Source organism: Phocoena phocoena, chromosome 14 (genome assembly GCF_963924675.1).
Source record: "Phocoena phocoena chromosome 14, mPhoPho1.1, whole genome shotgun sequence".
NCBI classification, from domain to species: domain Eukaryota; kingdom Metazoa; phylum Chordata; class Mammalia; order Artiodactyla; family Phocoenidae; genus Phocoena; species Phocoena phocoena.
The window spans coordinates 53,935,117-53,960,612 of NC_089232.1; the positions used below are offsets into that span (position 1 = coordinate 53,935,117).

Genomic DNA, 25,496 nt, shown 5'->3' on the forward strand with positions numbered 1-25,496 from the left:
AAAAACTCTAGGAAACAATTTCCAACTCATGAGACCAGCATTACCCTGATGCTAAAACCAAGTAAAAAGACACTGCACAGAAAGAAAACCACAGGCCAATATCCCTCATGAGCACAGATGTAAAACTCCTTAACAAAATATTAGCAGATCAAATCCAGAAATACATAAAAAGTTAATCATGTGAGATTTACCCCAAAAATGCAAATGACTTGGCCAAGACTTCTCCACCAAGAAGTGGTAGAACATGGCTTACAGTCAGATATTTTAGCTTCAGTCCTGTGTTTCTGTCCCCTCCTTCTGTTGTTTCCAATGTACTAATCGCTGTCCTAGGAACTTTACCCTTAAAGTTAATATCACACAATTGTGCATTTAAATTTAAATATAGTGACATGTCATTCTCTTATTATTTCAAGTGCCCTTGAAGGTTATTCATTACATCATTCTCAGAAGTCTTTGCTGAATCCACCTCCCACTTCAGAAAGGTGTCCACCTTCTCCTAGGCTTTGACAACATTCAAAGTTATCTCTTTTAGCAAATTAATTACAATGCAGTGTGATCTTGTCCATAGGCCTTTAGAATGTAGAGTCCCTTAAGGTCAAGATCTTGACCGTATCCATCCTTGTATCCACCACACACTGCATATCATAAATGCTATTGTATAGAAAATATATTAATTATATATACAGAGCAGATAATATGTATTACATTATATAAACAATGTATTAATTATATACTTTCAGAGCAGAGAATATGTCTAAAGAAATTTTTTTTCTGCATAATACACAGTCAGGCATTCACTCATTCATTAAGAAAGGATTCATTATACATCTACTGTATCCTTAGCAGTGAACTGCTAGAAAAGAGGAGATAGTAGATAAAGCAGAAAACATAATGGGGCAGTAAGGAAAGTGGCCTCTATCTCAATAAGTTTCTTCACAAAACAATTCATCAAACACCACTGAAAATTCAATTTTTATATCCCTATCTTTCTAAAACAATGTTTTTATATAGGCATCACATTCCATGCTGTTCCTCTCATTTGAATGTCTGAAATCTCTTTTACTGGGCAATCTCATAAGTTCCAAACATAGATGTAACTAATGGCTCAGGAGAAGGCACATTAATAAGATGAAAAAGTATATTTTCAACTGATCAAGTTTTTGAGGTTTTACATTTTTAATTGTGATAGTATTCCCTTGACCTTGCTCATATAGCTCTACCTTAAATATACCTATCTAAAAGGCAACAAAATTATGTTTTTGGTCAGTTAATATGGCAATAATTTTGCAGCTTATCTGCCATTTTTTGGGTCCCAATTCACAATGGCCTAAGGTTGCTGCAATGTCAAAAGCAATTTTGGGTGATTATTTAAGAATTAATTCACAGGAAAAAGGTATATATGTATTCCTTAAGACCATAAGACATGGGAGCTTGAGATCAGAATTACTCAGTATTACCTACTTCTATCCTTCTGTTCTGTGTTGCACCATGTTTAGCCTCTGCTTCTTTAAAAAACAAAAACAAAAACAAAAAAAACTGCTTACAGCCTTAAAGTGAGTCTTTTTTTTGGCACAAAAAAAGTAGAATGAACTAGATGCCAACTTTTGCTGGCACAAAAAGTAGAATGAACTAGATGCCAACAACTCATTGGGTCTTAATTCAATGGTTGGACAATATGCCCTAGAGAAGCTGTATTCAGTCTAAACCTTCAAGCACATCCAAGCAATATCCATGAGTATTTTAGGTTATACCAAACAATTGTACTCTTTTCTCTCTCTTAATCGTTCCCTTCTCTCTCCCTTCCACTTCCACACCCCAATCCAAACCACTTTTCTCAGTAGACGCTAACTTCTACAACATTTAGAAAGTGCCTGCTGACCCATCTCAACATATCCAGATTAGTTACATGACCAATCAGAAGACAGAGAAGGCCAGATTTCATAGGTACAGTCACTGATTCAACAAATGGTTACTGCAGTTCCACTAGGTATCAAGCACTGTTTTAGACCAAGGATGCAGTACAGAGAAGGCCTCTGCTCTCAGGAGCTTCCATTCAGTAATGGGACCCAAGTATTAAACAAAGAAATAAGAAGGTAATCACAGGTAACAGTGAATGCTATAAATAAAATAAACAACATAAAGGGATACAGATTTTGAAAGGGTAGGTACTTTAGATAGGGTAGTTAGGGATGGCCTCTCTCAGAAGGTGACAACTGAGTCCATGTAATGGAGCCACCCACACAAAGAACTGAGAAAAGACACAGAGAACAGAAACTGAAAATTCTCAAGGAGGTGTAGTGTGTTTGACAAATAAAAGACACTCTTCTACACGACCACAATTCAATCATCAAAATCAAAAAGCAAACACTGATACATTACCATCTAATCCACAAACCCCATTCAAATTTCTCTGATCATCCCTATAATGTCCTTTGTAGGTCCAGAATCCAGTTCATGACCCCACGTTAACATTTAGTTATCACTCCTCATTTGTCTCCTTCAATCTAGAACAGATCTTCCGTCTTTCCCTATCTTCCATGATCTTAACATTTTTGACGAGCACAGTCCAGTTACTTTGTAGAATGTCCCCATTGGGTTTGTCTGATTTCCCTCATGACTTGACACTTTCAGCAGGAATATCACAGAAGCAATGCTGTGCTCTCTCAGTGCTTCATATTAGGAGGATTTGCCCCATTAGTGATGATGTTAATTTTTACTACCTGGTTACGGTGGTATCTGCTGGGTTTTCCTATTGTGAAGTTATTTATAAGCATGTTGTATGTATCAATTAATTAGTAATCAGTATTTTATGGAGAGATATATTGAGATTAATACATATCCTATTCCTCATCAAATTTTCACTTATTTGTTTTAGCACCCATTGATAATTCATGTCTCAATCAGTTATTACTATGATAATTACCAAAGGTAATTTTGTAATTCTATCATTCCTTCTAGATCAGTGGTTCTCAATTGAGAATAGGGGGATGTGATTTTTGCCTCCTAGGGGACATTTGGCAATGTCTGGAGACATTTTTGTTTTTCACAACTGGAGGTTGGAGGTAGGGAGGGATACTAATATCTAGTAGGTAGAGGGAAAGGATGATGCTAAACATCCTGCAATGTAAGAATAGTTCCCTCCTTCCCCCCACCCTCAAAGAATTATCTTGCCCAAAATGGCATTAGTGCCAGGGTTCTAGATTTTTATAGTGCCTGTTCTAGATTTACTAAATGACATTCTGATATAGGTAGAATTTTCTGTTCTCCCTCATTTTTATATTTATGAATATTAGTATAAATTCATGGAGTCCTATTTTACACAAAGGGTTACAATCTGTTTTTATCATTTATTTTGATACTCAATTATCTCAGACTTGTTCAATTATCTTCAAACCAGGTCCTGTGTTCTTTGGGCATGTGTTATTCACGTTTTGAGTACTTCCTTACCTTATGACATAAAATGCCCAGCCCTGGGGTCAGCCATTTCTTCAAAGAGCCCTAGTTCTTTTTAGCAGAGAATATTTAGAAACCAAGACCTGAATGCAAGGTGGGCTCACTGCTATCAGACCCAGACAGAGCTAGGAAATACACACACACACACACACACACACACACACACACACACACACACACACCTCTCTATCCAGCAAAGCAATAAGTTCATTCTGATACTCCCAATTCTAATTCAATACCACACAGTTTGTTTTATCCTTCAGCCTTTCCATATTTATAATTCCCTTTGTTGATACTGAGAAACTTAGCTCTCACATCCTCAAATGTGTTTATTTATTTGCTCAATCTCTCCACCCCTTGATATGTAACCAGATTCTCAGCTGCAAAGCAGAAAACTCAACCTCAAATGTACACACCTGCTAACCGCCGCCCCCCCACCCACGACCCCCACCATCGCTGCCCATATTGAGCACAAACCTTGACTCCAAAAAAGGGGAAGAGAGAAGAGGAAGGAAGGAAGGTTAGTTAGAAAGTTTGGCCCTGAACTTGCCACTTACAACTCTACTCCTACTGCCAGTTGAAAGCTTGGCCCCAAAGTAGGGAAAGGAGAAAAATGAGCCAGATCCTATTTTAAGTGCAATGTATCCTATATAAGAGAAAGTATTCCCTATATCTGGTACACAGGAAAGAATTTTATGCTTCTCTAAATGAAAAATATTAAAGCTGGTCTTTAATAATTTTTATATGTACACATAATTTACATATAATATAAATGATTTATCATTTATAATAAAAATAGTGTTAAGAGTGTTGTGAAACACAGACAATTAACTGGAAAAATTCAAAATTCGTTCAGATTTTTAAAAAATCATAATGTAAAATCAGTGTGTTTCAGTTAAGTAGATAGAAATTATAAAGCATAGCATAGGTACAAAATTATAATTTAGCACAAAAAAGCATTTAAAATGATTCTCCCTGGAAATTTTACCATTAAAATAAGAAACAAAAAAGATAAACCAAAAAACTATGCTAAAGACACACACACACACACACACACACACACACAGACACACACACACAGACATTGATGCAATAGTAAAGAAAAAAATGGTGACAATTCTAAAATAAAACATGTAGGTTGAGGCTATCCATAAGTATCTGAATGCTTTACTTCTTATAATAAATGAAACTATAATTCCAAACTCACCATTTACTAGAGCACAATGTAAACAACTGATGGTATATGTTTCCCTTAAAAAAAATTTTTTTTTTTTTGTAAAGACAACTAAATTTAATCCTTGAAAGGCCAGATGACAAAAGGTGTTTGGCTAGGAACTTTCAGTGCAATGTTGTAATTAAAAGCAGGAAATATATTAGAGGCATACTAAGAGCAAAATGCCCAACTGTCAAGTGAAACTTAAATTCTATTACCTGCTTAGTATCCTTCCAAAACATTTCTTTTTGCCTAAGTTAGCCAGAGTCAGTTTCTGTTGCTTGCAATCAAAGAACCCTAACTATGTACCCTAGTTCTAAGCTAAACTGGCCTCTTGAAAATGGGACATCTTTATTTATGAAATAGATTAGTTCAATCACCATAACAAAAAACCTCGAGTTTTAGGCACAGATTTTTAGGAACTACTGAATTAATGCAGAGGTGGCCAAAGTGTTCTAATTGTCACCAGGCAATTTCTGTTGGAAGATTGGCAATAGGGTCAGAGTTCAATATATACTCACTCCATAGATATGAGTATCAACAATTCATTTATTTTTCTTTCTGAAGGCAAACTATGATATAATTCATCATTTGCTTTCCTATATGCACATCACTTTCCACTCCTCTTTAAAACTGTAAAAAGAGTTTTTATTATCATGGATGAACTGACACTCATTTTGAAAAGATTCTAATTTTACATTTATTTTAAAAATCTTTACTACATTTCCTCCCTTCAAAGTAATGCATACTTAAAATCAATCAAACAATATAAAATTAATACAGAAAAGGTTAATTTTTCCCCCACCCCAGTCCTCACGTCCCACTTTGCAGAAATAACCAATAACGATAATTTGGCGTATATGTTTCTCAGCTTTGGCATATTCACACAGTTTCTTTTTATAAAAATAAAATTGCATTACACACACTATACAACTTAACAATACATCTCGGACATCCCTCCAGAATATAGTATATAACTCAATTCATTCTTTTTAATTGCTGCATAATAATCCATTGTACAGATACACCATAATCTATCCAACAGTTCCATTAAATAGGAATAGATTCAACAGACTGTTTCCAAGGTATTTTCCTTTCCAACCCAAATAATACTGTAATTAACATCCTTGCACATGTGTCCTTATATACTGGAGCACAGATACCAAAAAGTGGGATTGCTAGGTGAAAAGGAATGAAAAATGACACTTTTTTTTTTACACCTTGTATGGGAAAGTTTTAATATACCCAAAAATAAAAGAATAGAAAATAATTAATTCCCATTTATCCATCATTCAGCTTTAACAATTGGCAAATTTAACATTCCCCTTATCCATGAAATTTAAACAAATCCCATCTATCTCCATGAACGGCGCTAATAAAAGTTTATCAAAACCCTTCCTGAAACACTAAATATTAAACACCAGCACTTGTATTCTTTTTAATATTGTACATAACTTTTTAAAAAAGTCACCCATTTTTATTTGCTCCCTGTACTGAGCTCGTTGCAATGAAGAAAGAGCAGAATCAAAGCATCTAAGACAGTAGAAAGAGACTAAGAAAGATCATCCTAAAAGCATAAAAAGACCTTGAAAAGGAACAATATCAGACAGGCATAGAGGTATATTAAGTGACAGAGGCAATAAAGAGAAAGAAAGGAGTAACATTAAGTAGATTTTTAAAAGCTAGCATTAGCTGGTAGGAAAAGTACTTAAGAGATTGCTGGTGGTCCAAGTGGGAAATTTAAGCAAAGAAATAGCAATTCATGAGGAACAGGACATACTATTTGAATGTATTTTGGAACTAGCTGCTTAAAATACATTGCACTGATCAGAAGGCTAGGTGAATGGCCACTTAGTGCTCTCCCAGAAAAAGTTATTTAGAAGGAAAAATGTCACCAATGTGTAACAGAATAACATTTATTTCTTTTTAAATATAAGTAGCATTCCTACTAAAGTAGAACAATATAGAATGCCTGTATATGCAAACAGACATGCAAAAGGGACACTAGACATAAATGTATTTCTCAAAAAAAAAGCACATAACGAAATTGTAAGAACGCTAAGGATATGGGTTATTTAAAGGAATCCTAAAGTAAATTATTTTTCACAGTGAACAATTTATAAAATAATCATATCCTAATTTATTTAAAATGTGTTTTCCTTTTTGGGGGGGGGGCTGCCCTGGTGGTGCAGTGGTTAAGAATCTGCCTGCCAATGCAGGGGACACAGGTTCAATCCCCGTTCCAGGAAGATCCCATGTGCCATGAAGCAACTAAGCCCGTGCGCCACAACTACTGGGCCTGCGCTCTAGAGCCTGTGAGCCACAACTGCTGAGCCCACGTGCCACAACTACTGAAGCCCGTGAGCCTAGAGCCTGTGCTCCACAACAAGAGAAGCCTGTGCACCGCAACGAAGAGTAGTCCCCGCTCACCACAACTAGAGAAAGCCCGCATGCAGCAACCATGACCCAACACAGCCAAAGATAAATAAATTTAAAAAAATTTTTTTAAATGTGTGTCCCTTTTTTTAAATATTAAGTTCACTAATCCACAAAGCACTTATTGACTATTCACTTTATGCCAGACACTGTAGATACAAACATTATTCCTGCCTCTAGGAGCTTACAGTCCAGTGAGTAATTTAGACACAATTATAATACAATGCGATGTTTTAATGTCTTTCCTTTTTTTTAAGTCTACAGGTAAACATAAGAAGAACCAGTGAAGTGTAGCTTAGGAGAGTCAGAAAAGAATTTATAGAGGAGGTGACCTTTGAGTTGAATCTTGAAGGCTAAAGAGAGATTCAGAAATGAGGAAGAAAATAATTCCTAAAACATGTGCAAAGCCTTGGTGATTCATCTCCATATATTTAAACTGGAAATATTTTTCTAGTGTACATCTGACAAGAACCATATATGGTCTACTTAAATGAAGTTTTAAAAATTTTATTAAGTTATTTTTTTTTATTAAGTTATTTTTAAGTTGTTAGAATTTATGTGAGATTGATGTATGTGTGTGTGTATACATATTGTATGTATATATACATACACACATATGTGTGTTAAAATGGTAATTAAAGATGTTAGAGTGAATATACATATTAACTTCCACTCCCTTTCTAAAATAAAAGTAAGTAGACGTGAAAATAAAACGAGGGTTCATAAAGGCACAAGAAGATGACAGCAAAAAACTGAATCCTAAATTGGCAGTGGGGGAAGTCATTTACATCTCTGTGAATGGAGGTGAGAATGGGCTAAATACAGAAGGATTTGTTGAAAGTATATTTAGAAAGCAGTTAGATCTTGAAATCTTATCTCCTTCTCCAAACAGCTGGGCAACTAACCCTCCTCCACTCTGTCCTCCCATCTAGTCTCCAAAGAGCAAAATCCTAGGGGCTCTGGACTATAGGGCATTAGCACAGATGAGGGAGGGTAGTGAAAGATAAAGTAAAATATTTTTTTAAAGAGAAAGTGAGCAAATGAATGTTGAGACTCTTCTTCCTACCCAACCCAAAATGCTAGCAGCTAAGATATACACACTCCCAAGGCAGCAGACTCAAAGAGTTTTCTCTGGGAAACGGACCAGCTCAACAGAAACACCCAAACATATGGATATCCAAGGTTCCCCAAGGAGCAGCCCAGCCAGATCATCCCACAGCAAAATCCACAATCAACAAGCTAGGATATCCTCATAGCGTCCAATCAGTTTTATAGTACACAGCCCTTAAAGATCACCAGATATCTGATGAAGGCCTCTATTACAAAAGAAATATCCCTGAGAGTACAGAAAAAGTAAAAAATATGCAAAACAGAAGATGAAAAGAAAAAGAACCTGTCCAGGATGTCCAACATTTGAAAAATGGAAGTTCCAGAGACAACAAGGAAAACAGAAGGGAGGCAACCATTAAAGAAATAATTCAAGAAAACTTCCCAGAACTGAAAAACATCACTTTCTACACTGAGTGCCCACCAAATGTCCAAAACAATGTTTGAAAATTAAGCCACACCAAGATATCATATCGTAAAATTTAGAATAGTGAAAATAATAAAAGATTCTGTCAAATTCCAGAGAGAACTAAGAGTTTCGTAAAAAAGATAAAGAATTAGGGGCTTCCCTGGTGGCGCAGTGGTTGAGAGTCCGCCTGCCGATGCAGGGGACACGGGTTCGCGCCCCGGTCTGGGAAGATCCCACATGCCGCAGAGCAGCTGGGCCTGTGAGCCATGGCCGCTGAGCCTGCGCGTCTGGAGGCTGTGCTCCGCAATGGGAGAGGCCACAACAGTGAGAGGCCCGCGTACCACAAAAAAAAAAAAAAAAAAAGATAACGAATTAGAATAGCATTGGAATTCTCAAATGAAACACTAGAAGCTGCAAAACACTGCTGTAAAATTTTGAAGGAGAAACTATTTCAAATTCTATTATTTTATTTCCTGCCAAAGTATCACAAGAACTCAAAAATTATTTCCCCTTACTGTCTCAGGAGTTTATCATCACCCAAAATGATGGAGTAAACAAAGAGAAAGCCACGGTATTTGGGAAATCCAATAAAAAAGAGAAATGATAAGAATCCCCAGGATGACAGTGAAGGGAGATTTCAAGATGAAAGGTTTGCAGTAGGCATAAAGATCGAACTGGAACAGGTCAGAAGGCATCAGAAAAGACTTCAAATTGATGGTCTAGAAGATAGATAATTTTAACTGAAAATATTTTAAGCCTTAAAAATATACAAATGAAATCATGCCCTGAGATAATATGTTCATGCCATTAAATTCATATTTAATGTAGTTAAAATCAAGCCGTTTTCTTGCCAATATTCTAAAACTTACCAGGGTGAATTCTTCATTAATGAAACAATGTAGCTATTTTAAATTATTTTTAAAAGATGTTTGCTGATGAGACTTAAGACATAGTTCACAGAGACCATTCATGTACCTAGATCCATCAGACAGTGAGATATTTATCTAGATTTTAATACAGTAGTTTCTTCAACATGTGTAGAAAGAATGTTTTATTCCTTTGTAGTAGGTCAAGGTTGAAAAATCATTTGAGAATTGAAAATGCAGGACAGCACATAATAGGCACTTAATAAACACTTGCTGAGACTGCTCTTTCTTTTCCAATCTATAAAGAGGAGGCAAAGATAAAGTTAACTATATATTTTTTATATACACACATATACATATACATGCACATACACATACATACACCCACGAATATTTAAAATTTCTCCTATAGCTCTATACTAGTTTTCAATTTCATTTTTCAAGATATTTTATAATTTTAAACTGAAGTGATTAAGTTTCAAAAATATGTTTTCTTAAAGGTACTGGCTATCGAAAAATATTTAAAATAATATCTTAAAATATTTTCTATTAAATACAACAATATAAATGCTAGTTAATAGTTATTGACATTCTTAGTATGGGAAAAAAATTTCCCCAAAATGAATGACTAATCTGTTGAATTAAAAAAGGCTGATCTTCAAAAGAATTTACAAGTATTTTATTTAATTAGCTTTAATAAAATGACTAATCAGAATTGACTCTTCTTAAATATATAACTAAATGATCTGAAAATGTACAAAGATAAACCTGCCATAAGTGCCTCCAAATACATAGTATGTATCAGAGGTTGCAAACTTAAATGTCCGTGGGTGGGTCGTGAGGGCGCAAAATGGAGAATCTGCTCAGCTCCAGATAATGATTACCACGTAAGATCAGGCTCAGACCACTAGATCATTATTTTTCGCAAAGAGAAAGTGGAAATCTAGGTTGTTATGTGAATCTTCCTATTTTCAAATCTTGGCAGTAATTCAATTTTTTTTCAATTATTGCATTAGCTTAATCAAAACTTGTTATGTGTACTAACTTCAGTTTTAGTTTATGAGGCTTGTAGTGTACGTCCTCAAAAATTGAGGCCTAGATTTACCTCTCTGTTATGTATATTGAATACAAATACACTTATGGAGAATGAATGATTCACTTGAGTGTGACTAAGGATTCAAATGAATCAATACATATTGAATACCACTTGAGCCAGACCTTGTGCCAAGTACTATGGCAGAATTAAGAGGTGTGACTAGATATAAATAATTGATGTAAGCTTCCAATATAGCTCTCTTTCTTGGGCTTCTAAAAATTGGAATATAATTTATCATCCAAACCAGGACATTTGGGGAGTGAAAGGAGGCACTGTTAATAATTATGCTAAGAACAACAGGTATAAACTGGGATCATGCCAGACAAACTTGACTGTATAGTCACCCTAACTAAAAGAAACTGATCTGCTTCAGTCTCTTGCCCCTGACTACCCCAGGCTCACAGCCTCCAAGGAGGATCCTACCTTGACAGACTAGTTCCTCAGTACTATGATGGAGAATCAGAAGGAAAGTGGGGAAAAGGGAAGACAAGAATTATCTTATGATGGATACAAGAGAATTGTTTTCTGAAGTTTTTTGTTTGTTTTGTATGTAAAAGTGCAGAATCAGCATCAATATGGAACAACAGAGGATGGGAGAAAGAAAAAAAGAGAAGAAAAATTGCTCAAGACTGTGTTGCTTTCAAGTCATTTCATCAAGAGAGGTAAAATACCCAAGTTATTTAAAAATACTTTTGTTGCATGGACTTTAGACTAACACCCCCTTGAGATTGAACCAGAGAGGCTATTGTGCCTGCAATCTGGGGGGTTATATTTTATTTGGGGGAGAAAAAGATTAATAAATAGTTAATACAATATGATACAAAAGTCAGTGCTAAATTGTAGAATACAAACTACAAATCTGTAGGACTTAAGAGAGAAAGATCAAAGGAGGCAATATGAATCAATCTCCCCCTTCTAATTATTCTAATTTCTCCTTTAAAGGTATGCAGGGGACAAGTACAAGCAGAGAAGTCATGGTTTACATAAATACATGCCACTTCTCAATTGTTCATAACATCAGTCCAACGAATCCCCACTAAATTCCAATTAAGTTGTCAAATATTAAAATAAAACCAAAGTCCAGGATTCATCAAAATATTATTTGTCATTCTTTGACTATCATACAATTAAAAATGATACTTAAGTTTTAAGTCTAGGTTCCACCACATCTTTTAGTCAGAAACTAAGGGAGTCCTGAGAAATGGCAAAGACACAAAAGTCTGGCCTCCAACCACCTGGATAGGCAAAGGCTTCAAACAAACCATGAATTTGCCACCAGGAGCAAAAATTCTACCTGATCCAGAACAAGCAGATTGTGAGCATGTGGGGCATCTCCAATACACATAATACATCCACATTTTCCAACTCATATACACAGACAGAATGATAGGAAACTTTTCCTCATTTCTTCCATGAACTGTCCCCACCTTCCCAGGATATAACACAAACACTAAGATTCAAGGCTGGGAGTGGAGGGTGAAGGGTGAGAGAGGAGAACATAAAAAAGATGAGATACATATACACAAATACTAAATTCATTCAGTCATCAAATATTTTGTTCACGTCAAGCATTCATGAGTCGGGCAACACATACAGGCCATACAAATGTCCAAATATCCACTATTCTCCGTGGAAAGGCTGTCCAAATCCACACTACTTTCCTAAAGACAGAAATCTTCATTTAGTTGAGCCTTTCGTGTGACTTGTGTTTACATAAGCAATTTGTAAATATCACTATAACCATAAGCTTGAGAAACACATTGAATACCTTAGAGAAAGGGCTATGTAAAAACACAAATCAGTATTACTATTCTATTATTCTGCAAAAAGCAGCACTTCTCAAAAAAGAAAAGAAAATCTGAAATAAAACAAAACCCACATTTGGTTTTAGACTATTAAAAGAAAATGCATTCTTTCACCCCATCCTCACTCCTGAAATCCCCACGCCATTAGATTGTCAACTACCTTTCAGAAACCCTAGAGAGCCCATTTTCCAGTGACCTTTAATTAGTCCCTTCTGAGACACAATCCACTGGACAGAATTCTTTTCCATTTGCCAAAGTTATTTTCTAGCACTCCAAGTTACCACTTTTAGTTTCATTTCTCCCATGAACTTTTAAAATTCATTTCTCGCCATTTTGGAGATATGCTACCTTTAAGAAATAGAATAGGCAAACACTCTTCTGTGGTCACTTACTAAATATTAATTTTTAAGCAAGTTATCTTTACCTGAGTATCAGTTTCCTCACCACTTGCAAAATTGTTAAGAAGATTAAATGGGAATAGTATTCACAAAGTTCCTAATATTGTAAGGGATGCAAAAGAAATGGTAGCTATTTAAAAGAAGATAAAGAAGTACTACTTAGTATTTGCTGGGGGGGATGGAGGCTTGCTTGGCATATCTTCTGCTAAAACTTGGAGGCACTTAAGTTAGGAACATCCCTTCAAATATATAAAGGATGGAAAAACTAGCAGGTTTATGACAAAGACATGAACTACCTTCCAGTATTAATACCTTGGTTAAGCATTAATACATGTTATGAATCTAGAAAGGATTATAGGGTTTACTTCAGTCTTTCCTCATGATAGCAGCACCTTCTTTTATCAAAGAGAATCACTACAACTCCATATTTTTTTATTTCAAATAAAAATTTTTAAAGAGACATCTTCTAAATGTTCCTTCCGTGGTAAATAGTAAAAGCAAATGCATGTGACTCTGTTTATGGCTTAGGGGCATGCTTACCCAATATTGTGTCAAAAGAGAAAACTGCCTGACAACCTGCAGCTAGGAAGTCAGACAGTTGGAGATACATAGCTGGGAAAACTACCATCTAGAGACCTAACCTACCCTCTAGAAATCATTTCTAACCTATCCTCTAGAAGTCTTTCTAATAAAGACTACACATACATTGTGATTCTCAAGAGGGCCTAAGAGCCAAATCCAGAGCCCGTGCTGCATACTGACATCAGCTCCCCACTCTCACTGGGGCCTCCTATAGTCTCAAGGCTGCAGACAATTACCGTATTATATGGTTAGCATACCATGCTAACCATATAATGCACTGAACCTTAAAATTATTTTTCAGCAGAGCACTTATAAATTATCTCTGTTCAAGCTCAAAATTCTTCCATTGACTGAGTTTTTAACCTCCTTATACTCCCATGACCTAATATGGGGCTAGAATGATTTATTTGATCTTTGACTTCTAAGTGTATTGGGAGATTAGCACATTAACATCCAACAATGCTGGGAGCTCCTTGGACAAAAGTGCTGTTTAATAAAATACTTTAGGGCTTCCCTGGTGGCGCAGTGGTTGAGAATCTGCCTGCTAAAGCAGGGGACACGGGTTCGAGCCCTGGTCCGGGAGGATCCCACATGTCGTGGAGCAACTAGGCCCGTGAGCCACAACTACTGAGCCTGCTCCACAACAAGAGAGGCCGCAATAGTGAGAGGCCCGCACACCGTGATGAAGAGTGGCCCCCGCTTGGCACAACTAGAGAAAGCCCTCACACAGAAATGAAGACTCAACACAGCAAAAATAAATTAATTAATAAACTCCTACCCCCAACATCTTCTTTAAAAAAAAAAAAAATACTTTATATTTTTTTTCAGTAGTAAAATGAATTGCTCCTTTTTTCCACAGTACTGTCCTATGCAATTTGAGCTTTTATCACAGCTTTCAGTAAAAAGAAAAAAATTAATACTCAATTTGTAAATTAAAGAATATCTACTTTTTTCAAAATAAAAACAACATTACCTAATACAAGCCATAAGGAAACAAATACTAAAAAGCATAAAGAAGAAAGTGATAATCATCCATAACTCCAATACCCTAACAAAACACTATGAATATATAGACATAGTACTATGCATATACATACCTACTTAATGAGTATATATGTATTTACAGAAATTGAATCATATTCCCTGCAGTAATATTTTAACCTAATATGTTTTAGAGATCTTGAACAGCTATAAAATATTCCATCTCATGAATTATCCATAATTAGCCAGTCACCTAAAATTAAAGATTTATGTTTTCTTCCAGTTATTCACTGTGCTATAATGAATTCCTTTACATTCCACCTTTGCATATGGGTTTCACTACTTCTTAGAAAAAGAATTATTAGTCAAATGAAATGGGTACTTAAAATTGTGAAAGATATTGCCAGATTGCCTCTGGAAAAGTAGAATCAATTTACCCTCCCACCAACAGTGGATGCGAAGGCACATTTCTCTACAATTCGCCGAACATGGCTTATCTTCTCTCATCTTTACCAATTTGATAACAAAAATTCTATCTCACTGGTTTAATTGCACTTCGTTACTTCTTTACTAGTAAAATAATCGTTTGATATGTTTATAGAGCATTGGTATTACTTTTGTGAAATACCTTTTTCTAATTTTCAACTATGCTTTGTCTTTTTCTTATAGATCTACAGCCTGTTTTTGCTATTTCTTCGTGGGAGCTCTTCACACAATAAAGAGAATACATCTCTGTCTGCATATATTTCATAAATAATAATTACCAGTTTGTCATTTGTCTTTCAACTCTTTTGATACTTTTTGAATAAAGTGACTTTAAATCTTTATTTAGTCAATCTATTCATCTTTAAATTCAAGGGATTTGCATCACACGTAGAAGGGCCTTCCTTATTTCAACATCTTAAAATTATTCATCTGAAAAATCTGTGAGTGTTAGAATTTTTTAATTAAATATTTAATCTATCTTAAATTTATTTTGGTATTTATATAGTATAAAGGAGAGATTTGGTTTGTTATCTTTTTCTAAATTCCTAACCAATACTATTTATTGAAAAATCTATCCTTTCCACTCTTAATGAAATTCCATCTTCATCATGTGACAAATCACATATATTTTTGTCTTTCTGAACCTTCTTTTCTAAAACACTGATTTATTTATGTATTTCTGTAGTAATACTATACTTTTAATAATGTAGCTTTGCACTATGTTTTCATGTACAAAATATTAAAACAGGATGGCACACACCAAAAATATTTCCTGTCTTGTGCTATTTTCCAATATCAAAGATATTGCGAAGGTCTATGAACAAATGAGACATGATATTAATACTAACAATAAAAACTAATACAAATATTATCTACAGTTTACATACTATTTTCACACTACCTAATATGATGTTTACTACACTACAAGGTAGTTACTGTTATTTTTTTTTTTTTTAGCTGCATTAGGTCTTCATTGCTGTGCATGGGCTTTCTCTAACTGTGGCGAGTTGGGGCTGCTCTTGGTTGTGGTGTGCAGGCTTCTCATTGTGGTGGCTTCTCTTGTTGTGGAGTTCGGGTTCTAGGCATGTGGGCTTCAGTAGTTGTGGCATGCAGGCTCAGTAGTCGTGGCTTGCAGGCTCTAGAGCGCAGGCTCAGTAGTTGTGGTGCATGGGCTTAGTTGCTCCGTGGCATGTGGGATCTTCACGGACCAGGGCTCAAACCCGTGTCCCCTGCATTGGCAGGCGGATTCTTAACCGCTGTGCCACCAGGCAAGGCCCTAGTTACTGTTTCTTATTCAATTATAAGGAGTTAAAATTTGTTCAAAGACTTGCCTATGATCACACAGCAAGTAACTGGAAGAGCTAAAACCTGAACTTCATATTCCATGAACCTTCCCTGACCACACTAAGTTAAAAATAGAGCAATTACCCATAAAAGCCCAAATTTCTCATTTTTTAATCAAACTATCTTACCAAGTTTGTGTGTGAATATATACACACACATCTACGTAAATGCATTATACGCCTATAACACATAAACACAGTATGCCTTTATTTGAATGAGGAAAAACTTTAAATGCAGTCTGACACTCCTGAAGCTTAAGTAATTCCACCAATATTATAGACCGTAACTACATTAACACAGTAACAATGAAACAGAAAAACTAAAACTCTGGACTATATTTCCTAAGAGATAATCACCTTCGGTCTCCCAAATATAGGTAGAAAATGAAAATATTTTGTATTTCAACAAGAATATTCCCTTAAGGAATTACTAACCCAAAAGAGATCAGTTTTGGATACATCACAAAACAGGTCCCACTCTATGAGACCCCTAGAAGGATCCACAAGCAGGAGACTGTAGCAGTGTGAGTTAAAGTCCAGGTCAGCCCCAGGATTCATTGGGGAGAAAACAATCACCATTGTCACATGTAAGAGTATATAAGGTAGAGGGTCTACAAATTTCTCTAGGACCATGAGACACCAACCACCACAGGGTCCTGTCATGTAGCCCAGCTAGGAGAAAAAAAAAAAAATTTATTTCAAAGAATGGCAGAAGGCGTATTACCAATACATTTCCCAAATTTTAGTGGCAGTGTTGTGTTAGCCAGGACTCCTGAATCACACTAGGTTACTGCAATGAAATATAATAACTATTGGCTTCCTAAGCCTTTAATGGCTTATACACATTATATTGTATATATTGTATACAATAAACTGTATGAGAAGTATTAATCATATGTTCATGCTGTCAAGGACGACGTGCTAAAAAGTCCAAGTGAAGCAATTATATCCCAAGCACTGATGAGATTTCACACGTAGCAAATAGTTGTATTATATACTATGACAGTAAATTTGGATCAACTAAGTGTGGAAGAGAATCACATTTTTCAAAAATTCATTTCAGTAGAGGAAAGAGATGACTTGGAGAAAGAGAAAATGGTTTCAGAAGAGATACAGCATGATGGGGTTTCTTTGGAGGTCAGGGACTGGGTGGAAAGGAGACTCTGCCCACAGAGAAAACAGAAGCAAGAGATCTGCTGCGTGCTTGCAGAGAACTCTCTTGTAACCCAAGCTATCTGAGTGGCATGTTACGTGAAACACAGAAGCAGCCAGCACCTCGTCTGAAGTGAAGGATGCATCCTATACTTTTCCCTAGGTTGCTTGATTGCATCTCTTTCCAGGCATGATGAATCAATAGAAGACACAACCTCTCCACAGAGTAGCTTTCTTTCTTTTTTTTTTTTTTGCGGTACGCGGGCCTCTCACTGTTGTGGCCTCTCCCATTGCGGAGCACAGGCTCCGGACGCGCAGGCTCAACGGCCATGGCTCACGGGCCCAGCCGCTCTGCAGCATGTGGGATCTTCCCGGACCGGGGCACGAACCCGTGTCCCCTGCATCGGCAGGCAGACTCTCAACCACTGCGCCACCAGGGAAGCCCCACAGAGTAGCTTTGATAGTTAAAAAGGAAGTACGTTCTCAAGTACTAGAACCCAAAGATGGAATATGCATACCTAACCCTAGTTAAAGGTAAGCAAAAAAGAAGCTTGACTTTCAAAATAATTTGTTTTCCACAGTAGCAAATATAAACATGTAAAAATAAGATTGGGGTCATATCCTATAGAGCAATGAATCATTATGGAGAAATGACTGTGTGGAGATTCATTTTAATTTCTTCCTACAACGTTCAAAGGAATTCAAATACTGAAAGGATATCTCAGAAACATAAAACACTTTGCAAGCCACACATGTAAAAATAACAGAGTTTTGTAAACATAAAGAATATTTTCTTTTCTAACATGTCAGGAAATAAGAAATTATCTAGAGGTTTCATTAATTTTCCAAAATTAAAGATTTTTTCTATATCTTTCTGGTGAGAGCATAAACAAACTCAGACTAAGACTGATTGTCTCATCTTTGAAAATTTACAATGAATAAAAGCATTACTTGTTTTTGAAGTTAACTTAAAATTGAGATTAATAGTTCCACTAAACATGAATATATTTTGTATATATTCACATATGTGTATTTTGTATAAACATGTACGGGGGGGTTGTAACTATAAAGTATTTTAATTAAGTTATTTTTTCTATTATCAGGAAGTTATGTAAACCTGTAAACTAACTCCTGAAGTAAATGAATAATTCCTGGGACTTCCCTGGTGGCACAGTGGTTAAGAATCCACCTGCCAATGCAGGGGACACGGGTTCAATCCCTGGTCCTGGACGATCCCACGTGCCGCGGAACAACTAAGCATGTGCGCCACAACTACTGAGCCTGCGCTCTAAAGCCCACGAGCCACAACTACTGAGCCCGTGTGCCACAACTACTGAAGCCCACGTGCCTAGAGCCCATGCTCTGCAACAAGAGAAGCCATTGCAATGAGAAGTCCGCACGCCGCAATGAAGAGTAGTCCCTGCTCGCTGCAACTAGAAAAAGCCCGCACGCAGCAACGAAGACCCAACACAGCCAATAACTAATTAATTAATTAATTAAAATAACAACAAAAATAAATTGTCCTGTTTAAAAAAAGAAATGAAAAAAAAATGAAGAAAAATATCAGTCAGGAAAATCTATTCTTTTGTATTAATGAATTGTTGAATATATTAAATACATAAGAAATAAATCAAATACAGGTGTTTACACATACATATTTCTGTGTTTACATGATGAAAGCTTAGGGTTACTATCAAGGTATTTATTCCAGTTATATTGATCTGTTGAGACAGAATTGTGATTTTAGCGCCCTCTGCTGGGTTTTCCAGTCACAAACTCAATCTAATGTCACCATTAGGGTAAAATCAAACATTTGAGACATCAAGTGAGAAATCACTTTTTCAATCCTTGATTACTTTAAGCCTTGGCAAAGATTATATAAAAGTTATAATCAAGATTTACTTTATTGTAACAGGAATTTATCAATTTTACATTAAGTTGAAGTATCATTATACATTTTTAAAGAGTATAATATAAAAGTTACACTAAATAAAATGTTTTAAGAAGTCTTATTTTTATCACTTCTTACTTGGCAATACATTCAGGTTTTTTTTTTTTTTTTTTTTTTCTGCGGTACGCGGGCCTCTCACTGTTTTGGCCTCTCCCGTTGCGGAGCACAGGCTCCGAACGCGCAGGCTCAGCGGCCATGGCTCACGGGCCCAGCCGCTCCGCGGCATGTGGGATCTTCCCGGACCGGGGCACAAACCCATGTCCCCTGCATCGGCAAGCGGACTCTCAACCACTGCGCCACCAGGGAAGCCCCAGAATGATTTTTAAAAATACTTTCTTCATTATTAGACAAAAAACTGCAAAGCTTTAGAGGTACTCACCACTGGTAATAATAAAGAGTTTCATTTACCGAGTATCAAGTATGAGGAATACAGTATGTTATACACTTTCCATACATTATGTCCAGTTCTAAGAGATGAAAAAAAACTGAGGTTCATAGAGATAATATAAATTGCTCAAGATTAATTTCAGAACCAAGATTCAAATGTAGGTGTGTCTCAATCCAAAGACTCAAACCTTTCTACCAAACAATGGGCAGCAGTGGGGGAAAAAAAAAGCTTTTAACATACGATTTCTGCATTTGTCAATGCAACGACAACTTACGGTGGGGGGGGTAACATATTATTCATACACAAAATAATAACTTAGACCTTTAGGAAAATATTTTTATTTTACATAATGCTGCCAGCTAGTGGCCCTACTTCATACTGAGCCATTGGGAACAGTACTTGATTTTTACATTACCAAATCAAAAATCCACATTTAACATTCTAGAATTATGTTCCTGAATTGGGTATGCATAAGCCTGACTTAATGATATTTTACATTACCACAGAACTAAAGGAGAATGTGTCCTCAACCACCATTCGTATCCCTTACCCAGACCTTGCCCCAAACCCCAAGAAAAATACTGGGAAAGAATTCAGCAAGTGCCAACACAGAGAAACTAAAAGGTATACTTAACACTATCCATGAAAAAGAAACCTACATTATTTTAAATATTTTAGGATAATTTTAGGATAGTTAGATTCCTTAGTGACAAAATACATAAATTTTTTTCTCCACAATCAAAAGCTTGCCATCGTGTGGGCATAAGAACAAAATCACTGCCTGAGTATTGTTGGACATTATTCTATGCAGATCGAAAATTAGAAAGCATTTGATAACGTAGTACTGTTAGCAGAATGTTATTTTAGTTCAGACAATAAGTAGTTACAGTTGTGAAATTTCCTGAGAAGTATTTGAGTATAATTTTTACATTTAAAATGGTAATATTTCATTGATTATCCACTATCTTAAGAAAAATAGCCTATGCAACACATAAAGGAGTACACCGCTTCTATCATGGTATGTTGTTTAACACAGTGATATAAAGGTATTTCTTGTTTGATTTCTTTCATTACGTGACATTATAATTAAATGATTTTCTCAGTGGAGAAATCTATTATGACTTAATCAGAGACTTAGATAAGAAATCAATATATTCTATAATATTATAATAATGCATAAAATAAAATCATTCTGATATTAAAGTATATTAGCAGCAAGGAAAAATGTTCTGGGTTCACTCTTTAGTGAAAGAGAGAAGGAGCAAGAAGTAGAAACACACATACCCAAACACAGCAAAGAAGGGAGAGACAGCCCCTCTGTTGGACTGATTAACTGAAAAGGTCAAAATGAAAACAAGAAACAAAAGGGATAGTACTGGAGAATCCAGTGTTCCTCCTGACCTATGTTCTGTCATACAGACACACACACACACACACACACACACACACGTCAATAAAATAAACACTGTGAAAAAAATTAAAAATTCACTTTAAAAACACTAAAAATATTTCTATGCAGTGGGTATATAACTTACAAATATTTCCTGTATTGTCAAAGCTGGTAAGAACATCTTCAACATTCAAAGATCCACTATGATGCCTAGAAAGGAATAAAGCATTTTCTTTAATGATTCTGAAATATTAACAGTTATTAATCTTTTAAAAATCTGAGACTATATTGTGATATGCTCAATACTAATAACCCTTTCCATGTGGTGTTTTTAAAATATTTCTGCCCACTAGAGGGAGAAGGAAAAGAAATAACAGACGAGTCTTTGGGATATTTAATGTTATGACATTTCTTGATGATTAATCTACACTTTAAAGTACTAATAAATATTTTTATTGTTATTGTTTTAATTATATAAATGTGACATAAATTATTTACCTTTATAAAGACAACAAAACAAAACCCTACACTTTGAGACTCTCAAAATGAAAATAAACAATCAACTTTCATTACCACACTCCACAATACATAAGTTCCTTCTATTATGACCCAACAAATTCAGAACTTCAGTCACAAAGAACTAACAGACCTTCAGGTCTGCACATTCCATTTACAGGGAGTTCTAAATGTCAGGGGGCAAATATTTTGTATCTTGCTCACTGATCTTAATTCTATTCCTCTTTTTTTTTTTTTAATAAATTTATTTATTTATTTATTTTTGGCTGCATTGGGTCTTCATTGCTGCACGCGGGCTTTCTCTAGTTGCGGCAAGCGGGGGCTACTCTTCATTGTGGTGTGCGGGCTTCTCATTGCAGAGGCTTTTCTTGTTGCGAAGCACAGGCTCTAGGCGCATGGACTTCCATAGTTGTAGCACGCGGGCTCGGTAGTTGTGGCTCACAGGCTCTAGAGCACAGGCTCAGTAGTTCTGGTGCACAGGCTTAGTTGCTCCGCAGCATGTGCGATCTTCCCGGACTAGGGCTCAAACCCATGTCCCCTGCATTGGCAGGCGGATTCTTAACCACTGTGCCACTAGGCAAGACCCCAGTTACTGTTTCTTATTCAATTATAAGGAGTTAAGATTTGTTCAAAGACTTGCCTATGATCACACAGCAAGTAACTGGAACAGCTAAAACCTGAACTTCATATTCCATGAACTTTCCATGACCACACTAAGTTAAAAATAGAGCAATTACCCATAAAAGCCCAAATTTCTCATTTTTTAATCAAACTATCTTACCAAGTTTGTGTGTGAATATATACACACACATCTATGTAAATGCATTATACGCCTATAACACATAAACACAGTATGCCTTTATTTGAATGAGGAAAAACTTTAAATGCAGTCTGACACTCCTGAAGCTTAAGTAATTCCACCAATATTATAGATCGTAACTACATTAACACAGTAACAATGAAACAGAAAAACTAAAACTCTGGACTATATTTCCTAAGAGATAATCACCTTCGGTCTCCCAAATATAGGTAGAAAATGAAAATATTTTGTATTTCAACAAGAATATTTCCTTAAGGAATTACTAACCCAAAAGAGATCAGTTTTGGATATATCACAAAACAGGTCCCACTCTTTGAGACCCCTAGGAAGTATCCACAAGCAGGAGACTGTAGCAGTGTGAGTTAAAAGTCCAGGTCAGCCCCAGGATTCATTGGGGAGAAAACAATCACCACTGTCACATGTAAGAGTATATAAGGTAGAGGGTCTACAAATTTCTCTAGGACCATGAGACACCAACCACCACAGGGTCCTGTCATGTAGCCCAGCTAGGAGAAAAAAAAAAAATTATTTCAAAGAATGGCAGAAGGCGTATTACCAATACATTTCTCAAATTTTAGTGGCAGTGTTGTGTTAGCCAGGACTCCTGAATCACATTAGGTGTGACCTGAATCAATAGGTCATAGAGTCTGAGTTACTTTTCCAGTGGTGATTACAAAAAGTTGGTGCTAACACATCTACAATCTTCTACATTCTCCCCTATATAACTTACAGCTGTAGTTCTTTCGGATGTTGTAATAGTTTATAATAACCATTAATAATTCACAATAAAATTTACTTCATCCATACCAATTTGTCATTAAAACTCATCACAAATGATATACACTATTATGGACTGAACTGTGTCTCCCCCAAAATTCATATGTTGAAGCCCTAACCCCCAGTGCCTCAGAATGCGACTGAATTTGGACATAGGGCCTTCAAAGAGTTAATTAAGTTAAAATTGGGTCATTAGGGTGAACCCTAATATATATATATTATATATAATATATATATAATATATATATATATTATATTATATATAATATATATATTATATATATTATATATATATATCCTTACCGAAAAAGGAGATTAGGACACACAGAGACAACAAGGCATGTGCACAGGGGGACAATCACGTGAAGAGGCAGCAAGAGAGCAGCCACATGCAAGTCAAAGAGAGAGGCCTTGGATGAAACCAAACCTGCAACACCTAGATCCAAGACTTCTAGACCCCAAACTGTGAGAAAATAATCTTGCTGTTTAAGCCATCCAATCTGCGGTGTTTTGTTCTGGGAGCCCTAGCAAACTAATACATATAGTAAAAGGACACATGTAAACTGTAATACCCTTTTCAGAACAACATTTTATTTCTATCACAGAGACCAAGTTCCTTCATGGAGTGACCAAGTGAGGATGCAAAAAGTTATCTGCAATAATCACTGGCCCAATAACCATTGGGTTCAACAGTATCATAACCTAAGGCAATGAAGTTATCAACCACAAATCCAACTTTCATCTTCGTAACACAATGATTCTGCACCTTCTCTGTGGATGCAAGATTCTAGAAGAGGTTATTTACGCCTAACTTTTCCATGTTAGGAAACTACAACATACAGGTCAGACAAGAGAGGAAAAAGAACAAAGCATTAAACATCTAAAGCACAAGATGAAGCTATTAAAATGATCAGCAATACAGCTTAGAACTCAAAAAACTTTTTCCTAAATATAAAACCAATATACAGTTTCCTCAAGAAAAAACTGCCCATAATCCTATCATGCAGAGGTAACCACAGTTAATAGTTTGGTATATAGCCTTCAAATTTTATGCTATGCTCATAGACCTGTCATTAAATAACTGAGAGCACATTGTCCATACGGTTTTTCAATTTGTATTTTTTCATTTAACATATTATAAAGTTTCCCACATCATTAGATATTCTCCTGCAACATGATTTTAATGGCTGCCAAGTAGTCCAATGAATGCACCATAATTTACTGAACCAACACCTTACGATGGATTTTTAGATTATGCCCACTTTTGTGCTTTATGCATATTGTTTCAATGAACATCCTTGTAGAATAGCATTGAGCCCCTTTCTGATTATTTCTTTAGGATAAATAACTAAAAGTGAAATTGCTTTATGGCCTAGTTTTAATAAGGACATTCTCTCATGCACATTCGCACGCTCTCTCTGTCACTCTATCTCTTTCTCATCAAGATGAAATAAATATTTGAAAAGAAATCTGAGTCAAGAGTTAAAAAAAAAAGGTACATATATTTTGCAAGAAGTTAAATATTTCTAAAAAGCAGAAACTGGGATAAAGTAAAATGCATATTTAAAAGTTAAAAGCAGTATTAAAAATAGAAAGTGTGACACAAAACTTGTCTTCTTGAAAGCATTATTTCTTGAAGCCAAGAAGCAGAAAGTATACCCTATGACATTAAATGGGATCAGGGTGGGGAGACAGGAAAACTAATCCTATACCTCTAAGTAACTTACAAATATGAAAATCATTTATCTACGAAGTCTAGGAACCCTAAAAGATGGCATCTCATGAAAGAAAAATGTCAACAATCATTGTTTTCAATGGTATAAGAATTAGTCCTACTTATAGGAAAACTGCCATGAACACAGTGTGGTAAATATTCAGTTTGATTATTTCAAGTTCCCTTTCAATTGGCCCAAACTCAAGGACTTTTCTTTATTCAGAGTCATCTATACTTTATTCAAGTGTCAACCCTATAAGATCTTGTCTACCCTTAATCTTTCAACTGTTTACCTAGGTCCTGCCTGGACAAAGTGGTTATTAGACAGTAATACCTGCAAGGAAGGGACCTTATCAAACTTCAGTTTTACCATTACACTGATAATTAATGTTATATAACAGTCATAACATTTTGCTAACATATCCAGGGTATAAAAAGTTCACTCCATCTTCTCCTAAACTCCGAAGCTTTAACTTGTTTCCCAAGCCTTTAACTTAAATATTCTCACCACAAAAGAAATGATAATTATGTGACATGGTAGAAGTGTTAGCTAGTAGTATGGTACTAATCATTTTGCAATATATAAGTGAATCAAGTCAACACAGTGTATACC

The 25,496-nt window shown here is 35.7% G+C and overlaps 1 protein-coding gene across 1 annotated transcript in view; it reads right to left on the bottom strand.

The window, feature by feature from the left end:
• Positions 1–25,496, bottom strand: part of CAMKMT (calmodulin-lysine N-methyltransferase) — a 410,424-nt gene that overhangs the window by 360,990 nt on the left and 23,938 nt on the right. Inside the window, exon 3 of the mRNA XM_065890827.1 lies at positions 21,202–21,266. Within this exon, the coding sequence (XP_065746899.1) occupies positions 21,202–21,266 (65 nt within the window). The remainder of the gene's footprint in view (positions 1–21,201; positions 21,267–25,496) is intronic.